Source organism: Mastomys coucha, unplaced genomic scaffold (assembly GCF_008632895.1).
Source record: "Mastomys coucha isolate ucsf_1 unplaced genomic scaffold, UCSF_Mcou_1 pScaffold15, whole genome shotgun sequence".
NCBI classification, from domain to species: Eukaryota; Metazoa; Chordata; class Mammalia; order Rodentia; family Muridae; genus Mastomys; species Mastomys coucha.
The window spans coordinates 79,268,809-79,278,259 of NW_022196897.1; the positions used below are offsets into that span (position 1 = coordinate 79,268,809).

Below are 9,451 nucleotides of genomic sequence, written 5' to 3' on the forward strand. Positions count from 1 at the left end.
TCTGTGTGGTGTCCTGTTTTATATTACAAAATTTCTCTCGATATAGAATATAAAAAGGGGGGACTCGGGAGATACAATGATAAATTAGCTCTGTTTCCTACTGCAAGGGACATTTACAAATTCCAAAATAGACTTTAGCATATGACGTGTGTGTGTGTGTGTGTGTGTGTGTGTGTGTGTGAGACAGACAGAGTTCCTGGGCGCGAAGATGCTGGGCTCAGAACCTAAGTAGGCCAGGGTCTTGGGACAGGGCGCTGAGGAGCATGAGCCACAGATCCAGTCTTAGCTTCTTGCCTGTCAGATACAGCTGTCACTTAGGCAAGTGGCTCTGGGATAGGAAGGGGCTGTTCAGCTCACTACTGGGTGAAGGTCTCAGCCTCTAGGTGAGGCTGTTGGTCTTGGGATGAGAGGTGAAGGAAGGGGTCCGCTTGGGAGAGCTCCCCTCCACTCACCTGGGAGTACACAGAGCAGCTCACCAAGCTCCTCCAGGAGGACCTCAGACAGCCTTGTAACGGCCACTAGCAACCTCAGGGGGTGAAGACTGTCTGTCTGGTCCCTGTGAAGATGCGGAGGAGCTGAGCTGAATCTGGGTTACTTGGGAGTGCTTCAGCATAAGTGTGGGAAGGTCTGGTGAGAGTCTCTGATCTGCCCTGGAATTGCCTAGGCTTGATATCTGCCTTCTCAGCCCCCTGTGTCCCATCCCTGCCCGTCTCTGGAAGCCTGGGCTAGTTCTAGGTGGCAGCTGCTGTGGTTGGGTTCTGTCCTCAGCCTGGCCATGAGCTTCCAATCAACAGCTGAGCCATTTGCCTTCCTAGACAGTTGGAGTCCAGTATGTGCCGGGTTCTGAGTCAGCCTGGGTCTTCTTGGTCTGGGGTGGGAGCCAGCAGAGGGGTCCCCTGACCTGATGACTCAGCCTCTTAAGAGCTCACAGCTTCATTTATGAGGATGCCAAGTAAGCTGTCATAAAGACAACTTCTGTATGGCACTCCGAGACACACCCCCCCCCTCAAGGCCAGGATGGGTGAGAACCACATGAACGGCAGAGGAAATGGGAGAAGTAGCCCCTTGAACCCAGGCAGCAGCATAGAACAGGCTATGGCTATGACTCGCAGGTGGCAGGAGGGCAAAGGGAGGCTGGAGTTCAGGCCAGCTTCTTCCATCTGAGAGAGGAGAGCAGGCACCAAGCTGTTCCTTCCACAACTTTCCCCTGCTGTGCCCTTGGCAGACATAATTAATCAAACTTGAGATCCTGACAGACAACACTAACGGATTCAACACATTCCCGGCAGGGTCAGGCATCTTGTGACTACTTGCTAATCTAGTCTGCAGTTTAAGTCGTGTGTGTGTGTGTGTGTGTGTGTGTGTGTGTGTGTGTGTGTGTGTGTGTGTTGTGAACCTGTTAGTCTGGGTAATCTGAGCCTAGAGAGAATAACAAAATACATGTACAGCAAAAGGTCAGAAAGTGTCACGGCAGGAGATGCTGCGGGGTTTAAGTCTGCAGACAAGAGGCATGACCTTAACCTCTAGGAAGGAGAGAGAATGAAGGGGTACACAGACGGAAAAACGGAAACCCCTTCTATCTGCTGAGGTGATGGTGACGTCAGAACATCTGAAGGCAGGAAGCTGCACTGGGAGGTAGTGAACTCCATCCGTTTGTGGAGGTATGCAAGGGATGAATTCGTGGCAGGGACCTTGAAGAACACATCCAAGCCTCAGCTCTGGGTGGAAAGAGAGAAATGAACAACAGTGGGGGTGTCTTCCACCTGGGAGAACAGGGGTGGGGCATGGCCCACGGGAACAGGCGATTTATCACAGTTGGATCTCTGACAGAGGTACAAGCAGGGCAGAGCGGACACAGTATGGACTTTTCTCAGCTGTAGAGCTTGGTGGGGGCAGTTCCTGGCCAGTTTACATTGGGGTGGAGTCCTGGCTGGAGTGACAGCAGCCTGGAGATGACCTTGTCATGCACATGCTGTGTGACTGTGGACTGGCCACTGCCCTTTTCTGAGCCATGGAGAGGCTTTGATCCAAAATACGAGGAAATGAAAGAGCCACCTTCTGATCCAGTGTCCACACACAGCCAGCCACCCTCAGCCAGCCAGGAGCAGGGACAGATTCACTCTCCGGCAGGTGGTGCTGCAGAGTCTGTCCTTGTGTTGTGAAAAGCCGGCTCCTTAGGGCCTGAGCATTGGCTCCTCCTCCAGGATGTGTTTCTGCCTCCTGGTTGCTCAGATCCTGGAAATACTAAGAGAGGGGACCCAGGCCAAGGGACACTCCAGTCTGACAGGGCCAAGGGGCTCTGAGGCTGAGGAACCTTTGGTCTCAGGAACAGCTGGTCCCAGGCCAGCCCTAGGTCCTTGTAAAGCCCATGCCCTTTGCCTTAGAGCCTTCAGTTCATGTCTGTTTTGTTTTAAAAAATTAGCTCTATGCTCCTGGCCGTTTGGGCTGGCCTTGCTTCCTCCCCTGGGGCCAGAAGACAGGGAAGGGAGGGGCTGGCTTCTGGGCAGTGGTGGGCTGAGTGTCTTCAGGCCAAGGCCTACTGGATGCCCCGGAAGAGGCACATGGCAAAGATCATGAGGAAAAGCTGCAGAGAAAGGAAGAAGGTGATCTGGAGTCAGACTGGGTGCATGTCGAGGGGCTAACCAGCACACCTCCCGAGGGAAATCTTGACACTACCCAGGACAAGCATCTGCTTACCATTTGGGTAAAAAGCAGGCTTTGGAAGGCAAGTCATCTGTTTAAACAGTTCCAATCTGTCTTTCTTGGGTTGGCAGAGCTTTAAGCAAAGCACAACCCTTTTTGGGCATCAGAGTGTGTACCAAGTGCTTATACCATGTAAAGTAGGTTTCCAATGCTGTTACCAGCAGCCCTTCTATTCAGCAGGAAGTGAGGCAAGGAGATGTCAGAGATGTCTTACAATCTGATCTAGGTCACACAGCTTCAGTGGGGTAACCTAGCTTGAGCAGAGACACACTAGCCCCAGAGCCCTTGCTTCTAAGCCCCTGCGTTCTCACAGGAAGCTGTGTGAAGTCTGCAGAGGTTGCAGTTCCCTAACCCTGACCTGTGGCTACATCGAGGCAAGGCTGTGTCAAATTCTTGAGATTTGCCTAGCCTCAGGAAGATCTGTGCATCTCTTGTTGGTCTGAGCTCTCACAGGAGGCTTTTTTCACTTCCAGAAGTGTTGGCGCATAGAGCAGTGGCTCAATATATGCATGTGGAATTAATGAATGACGCCTGTACTTCCCCTGTGACTTACACAGAACTGTTATCCCGAGAGACAAGACACAGGGGACACTGAACAAGAGCGTATCAGGGTGCCAGGTGACCAGAGCTCCCTTGAAAGGGTCCCCAAAGAGCAGGAAGTGAGGGCTGATCATTAGGCTGCCTGGCTTCATTGCCCCAGAGTGCATCCCTGAACTGGGCTGGGGATGTAAGAAGGGAATGCTTAGTGGTAGCTCAAAAGTTGACAGCCTCTCAGCTATGGTGTAGGTTCTGAGGCCCTGGGATGAAGGGTACTAAAGCTCCATTGCCAAGTTTAAAAGACCCCTGAACATCTGCAAAAGCAGGATTCCTCGAGAAGGCCCCTGCCTTCCAGGCAGCTCATGTGTCTTGCAAAGCGCACTTGGACTGCAGAGCTGGGATGAGGTGGGGGTGCCTCTCTGGGCATGCCTGTTCTCATTGGTCTGGGATAGGCACAGATCTGTAGCTTCAGGCCACGAGAATGACTCTAGCAGCAGACATTTGCAGTAGGGTGGATCTGGGAAGTAGGCTGAGCGTACAGACCCCTGGGGCTTTCCCCCCAGTGCCCCTCCACTCACCTCCATAGCCAGTACCCCAATGGCAAAGCCTCCAGCCAGGTAGACATAGGTTTCGAAGGTGTTGAGGATCACTGTGTAACAGCCCTGGGAAGGAAAGGCTAGAGATGAAGCCACAGCAGGGAGGAGTAGCCTACAGTCAAGTCAGGACCATTGTCAGCACTGGAAGTCCCTGGCATTTGGCCCCAGGGTTCAGCAGCTGCGGGCTGACATTTTTATACTGATGTAGGGAGAAGGAAGCATCAGGTCAGTGACAGGATGTCACCAACATCCAGTCCCCAGTACAAGCTGAAAACTTCCCAAGGCTGACTCAGCCACAGAGCTAGAGACTCAGGCCTCTTGGTGCTCTTTAGAAGTGGGGATCAGACCCCCAGGGCAGAGCTGGCTGGGCTAGATCTCTTTAGTCAGAATGTCAAATGCTGCCCCCGCCTCAGGTGGGACAGTAGCTCACAGAGATAGCGCCCCACCAAGTCCCTCTCTTGACCTTCCTGAGTGCTGAGGGATTGACCAGGCAGCTCAGCCTCAAACTTTGCACAGCTCTTTCCCCCTAGCCTCATAGGAGCAGCCATCTTCATGTGACTCATGTGCCTGATATCTCCCTAGCATTGTGGGTGACAGATAAAGCAAGAAGAGCCAAGGCCTCTCCCATAGGGCTCCAAGCACATTGTACTTTGTGTCCACTGTCCCCCAACCCCACGCTGGCCACAGGCACAAGTCCCCCCCCATATATGTATACATACATACATACATACATACATACATACACATCAGTCAGTTGGGGATCAAACCACTGAGCCATACTCACCCCAGCTCTGAATGAGAAATATGTACTCTTTTGAGATGGGCTCTCCAGGCTACCGTTGAAATCTCTGTGTAGTTGAGGATGTCCTTGAACTTCTAACCCTGGCTTTATCATCTGAGTGCTAGCATTATCCAGTTTATGAAGGATTGGGATGGAGCCTAGTTTTTGTGCATGTTAGACAAGTCTACTGGCTGAGCTGTATACCCTCAGTTATTTCAAACATATTATTTTAAAAATAGGGTTTTCTTTTTCTTTTATGAGCACCTGGATATTCTCTAGGCCCAACTAGAAGACTTCCAAGTGGACTGGCTTGGTGGTGGGGCAGGGATAGGAATTGTGCCCATCTATGTGGGGCACATAGTAGATTTCAGGTTCTGATGAGGCTGGGGTCTTGCTGCTTCCTACTCAGATTCCCAGTGTCTTTGGCTACGTGGACCTGGGGACGCTATATCTGAGCAAGCAGACAGCAGGACCTGATCAGAGACCATGGCTAGATGGGAGTCAGTGTGTCTTCCAAGTGGAAACTGACTAGGACCTGGGCAAGGGAGACCCCATTGTCCCTGGAGCTCCATGGAGAGGGTGGACATATTCTGCCTAGCACAAGTGACCTGAATTGAGCAGAAGGATGGCTGGTGGAAACTCCCCGGTGACAGGGAAGCCTTTGGCATGAGTGGGCAGTGTGGGCAGTGCTACCTACACTCAGCATTCCTCCTCCAGGGTCTTATGAGGTTCTATGTTCCCTGCATCATTTGGGGCTCTGTGCAGCCCCTATTGAGAAGTAGCTCATCTGTGGTTTACCTCCTGGCAAACTGGGAGAGAGCAGGTGGGTGGCTCCCTTGAGGCCACACACACAGCAAGGGGGGATGCCCAGATTCAAAGCGGGGCCTGATAGTCCTTTTCCTTAATATGGAGGGAACGGGAACTATATTTTTAAAATGCCTGTCCTCATGTGGCCAAGCCCCTCCATCAAAGCCTGGAACTGACTATTCCCTGGGTCTCGCCCCACAGTGAGGCATCCCACCTGGCACAGGGAATAGAACATCACTCTCTAGATACCTGTCAGAGCACCTCCAATGTCCAGTCCTGTTCATAGTCACCCCAGAACTAACTAGGCAGAGGGCAGCTGGTCCTGGGCAGCAACCCCTACATTCTCATCAGTAGCATGACATTCCAAGGCTCCAGAATGAGTACCCTACCTCCTACCTGGGACCTCTACCTAGATATTTCAAAGATACTTCACTTTCAACATTCCCCAAATCTCACATGCAATGTCCCCCAACCCAGAAGGCACAGAAACACCTTTGTCATATGCCTGGACTCACATCGACATCTGTTACAAGGCCAATAATTCACATCACCCTCCTTGGGACTGCTGCTCATGCAGAACTGTCTTGAATTCCCAGCCCCGGAGGAGCCAGAGTGCCAACCTAGCCACATTCATCCCCAAGGGAACTCCATACTCTAGAAGTCTGGCTTGTGCCAGTTGCAAATGTGTCCTGGGCTTTGTGGGAGGCAGTTCTGGAGGTAACCCAACTGGAGATGGTCTCCCAGTGGAGGTTCTTAACAGAAAATATGGCTCAGGGGGGATGGGTGCGGGAGAATCAGTCCTGGGAGTTAGTCTCATTGGGCCTGAAGGGGCTCTGTGATGGAGAATCGATATGGCTGTGTGGTCCTCAGTGCAGGAGATAGCAAGAGGATGCTCATGGGGGAAATATCTTTTAGTAGAAGTTCAGGACTTGGGGTCCCGAGAAGCTTCTTTGAGGCTGGCTAGTAGAATGTGAGGGGCAGGAACCTGGTTGTAGGACTCTCTCCCAACCCCCACCAGCCTGCGGAGCCCCCAGCAGGTCTTTCAGTGAGGTAGCTGTGCTTCTTATCTAGTGGTCCGGCTCCTTCTTTGCATATCTTCTGCCATCTCAGGGCTCACTGTCCTCAGCAAGGTCCTGAGTGGCTGCATTCTGGCTGAAGTTGGGGATATAACACTTTCTCAAAAGAGTGTGACTCAGTGCTCTCCCGAGGTTAAATGTGTGTGGTCCCAGGGCCTTTGAGAGACATCAGAAGCAAGGCTTCTGCCTCACACTCCTGAGCTGTGGTTGACTTTTCTTCTCCAGCAGAGGGGTAATGGAGCAAGGAGGCTTGGCTTTCACTGGGCAGGTGTCAGCTTAGGCCTGTCAGTAATGGAAGCGTGAGGCTCCCCACATCCTTCAATCCTTCCCAAATTCTACTCGCTCTTCCCATAGATCCTTGAAATCCAATCCTTCATGCCTGCTCTCTCCATGGCATTCACATCCCTGGGCCCTTCCTCCTCATTTCTGTCTCTCTCCCCGGGGTAGGAAGACAGGATATGTGACAGACACTGAGCTCTGGCTTATCCTAGGGAAGGTATAAGGTCAAGAGCTGAATTCCTGGTATCAAGCTGAGATCATGGGACCAGGTCTCAGCCCAGTGATGATGCTCTCCCTTGGGGCTCCGAGAACCCTAAGCTCCAGCCCATGTACACTCTGGCACTTCATTCAACATGTCTTCACTCTCACAACCACCCCTGTGGGCAAGGATCACTTTATTCACTGGTCTACCACCTCTCCCTACACCAGGAACCCTGTGGGAGCTCAGCCTTGTCTCTTGTGAGCTGTCAGCTCCCCCAGTATTTTGAATTCTCCCAGAAGTCTGACCACAGGAGAAGGCTGGGTGTGGCTCTCCTTCTTAACCCTTCCTTTCATCCCATCTGCCCTGCCCAACCTCTCCCTGCCTCTCTTTATGGATGGGGTGGAAGAGGGGTCTCTGGCCAGCAGGAAGGAAGGGAGCAAGGGTGGAGAGTTGAGGGGGACAAAGCTGAGACCTGTTTCCTTTAGGGGAAAGGCTGAGAGGAACCCCTCAGATTTCAAGAAAAGAAAGAAGTCTGGGTCAGGTCAATAAGAATCTACTCCTCTTGGATCAAGGCGTGCTCTTACTTGGCCAGAGTAAGCTTCCACATAAATACAGTATATGCTTAAGGAGGGCCCCCACCCCTTATTAACAGAAGTTTGGAAAACTCACCCTGGAATCACAGACCAAATTCTCATCCCAGCCTGAACCCAGCTCATCTCCTCTGTCCGTGTGACCTCCTCCTCACTTCTTTGGTTCTTAGAGGCAAGAAGGGTAGCCTGCGCCACAGCCAGAATTGTTTAAGAAGCTCGGAACTACCTTCTGACACATTATTTCCCTCAGCTTTGGTCATATTAATGGAGTGTCTCCCCGCCTCCGGAACCTACCTGCTTGTTTATGAACGGATTCCTCCCCAGCTGGCACTCCTCCCTGCTCAGCACCACCCCATCTCGAGTCTGGGGTTCCCTCCGACAGCAGGCCTTGGGCACCTCCTCAGTGTCCAGCGTCAGCAGCCGAAACACCGAGGCCAGCTTGAAATCTTCAGGTCCGTTGACCCCACAGCAGCCAAACTAGGAGAGAGCCGAATGTGGGAGTTAGTGAGGGACTGGAGGGGACATCAGCCTCTGTTAGGGCCAAGATTCCTCTGCCCTGCATGTGACTGTGGCAATGATCCGTGTCCCTGAGCTTCGGGGTCTTCTCTGTGAAAAGAGCATGACCATATATGTTCCTTATCTCACCAGCACTTGGTAAGCAGTGCACATATCGTTGCTATGAATTTATATTACGCTATGCTAATTATTATCTTTACTCTGGCCTGTGTATATTTGTTCATGTGCAGATGTGTGTGCTGTGGGAACATGTGTACATATGTGTGGAAGCCAGAAGTCAATCTCAGATGGCCTTCCTTAGGTGATGTCCATCTTATTTTTCAGACAGAAGCTCTTACTGGGACCCAGGGTATGTAGATTAGGCTAAGCTAGCTGGCCAGTGAGTCCCAAGGACCTGCCTGTCTCCACTTCTCCAGTGTTGGGGTTATAAGCACACATCGTCATGTCTGGCTTTTCACATGGGTTCTGGGGATCAAACTCAGTTCCTCCTGGATGCACAGCAAGCACTTTACTGACTCACCCATTTTCTCAGTCTCTGCACTAAGTATCATTAACATCACTCACAATGGTACTGCGTGAGGACCTAAGTCAGGGGCAGTGGACTGTGACCCACCAGCCTTGACAGCTCGGAGTGCTGTGCAAATGATGATTCACAGGCCAAGAGTGGGATCAGTGATTCTTGATGGATTGTTGATGCCTGGCTCAGGCAAGGGACTAGGAGGGCTCTAGAGGACAGGTTTTTTCATGTCAACATTATAGCTTTGAGTGTTTATGGCATCCCAGGATGACCTGGGGAGGGGCACTTACTGTGATCATGACCGAATTCCAGGTGGCAGAGAAAACGTCTGTGTCATTGTCACCTTGGTAGTGCTTGGTAAGCTCCTTGGTGAAGAACTCTCGTGTGAGCTGGGGACAGAGGAGAGGGCGCTGAGTCCTCCCAGTCTGTCTTCCCTAGGTGATACTAAGCTGTCCATTTTGGGCAAGCACCCTGTTCTCAAGGATTGGGAACTTGGTGTGTCATAAGCTGAGAGAAGCACGTCTGCATTTACGAGCCTCATCTAACTCCAGGGTGGAACACACTGGGAACCCTGCTCAGCCTTGCAGCTCTTCTCAGATGAGTATGGGGGTATGCTGGGGCTGGGGAACTTGACTGCCATTCTGTCCTTCAGAATCAGCAGGTGTGAGGCCCCACCTACAGGGAGCCAAGGTGTGGGTAAAGAGGGAGACGTCAATCACCCATAGCTCCCAGCTATGTCTTCAAAGTCTTCCTCAATCTGGCTCCTTGTCCCAGGTTGGCCCATGTGTCTTATCCTTCCATCCCTCCTGTTTGGAGCCCTACTATCTGTGGTACCAGGCCTTGTCCA

The 9,451-nt window shown here is 51.9% G+C and overlaps 1 protein-coding gene across 1 annotated transcript in view; it reads right to left on the reverse strand.

Moving 5' to 3' along the window:
• Positions 1 to 6: 6 nt before the first annotated feature.
• Tspan18 (tetraspanin 18) overlaps positions 7 to 9,451 on the reverse strand; it is a 134,316-nt gene continuing 124,871 nt past the window's right edge. The window contains exons 7-10 of the mRNA XM_031371097.1: positions 8,895 to 8,993; positions 7,866 to 8,048; positions 3,819 to 3,902; positions 7 to 2,584 (exon numbers count right to left, since the gene is read on the reverse strand). Of these exons, the coding sequence (XP_031226957.1) occupies positions 2,537 to 2,584; positions 3,819 to 3,902; positions 7,866 to 8,048; positions 8,895 to 8,993 (414 nt within the window). The 3' untranslated portion in view covers positions 7 to 2,536. The remainder of the gene's footprint in view (positions 2,585 to 3,818; positions 3,903 to 7,865; positions 8,049 to 8,894; positions 8,994 to 9,451) is intronic.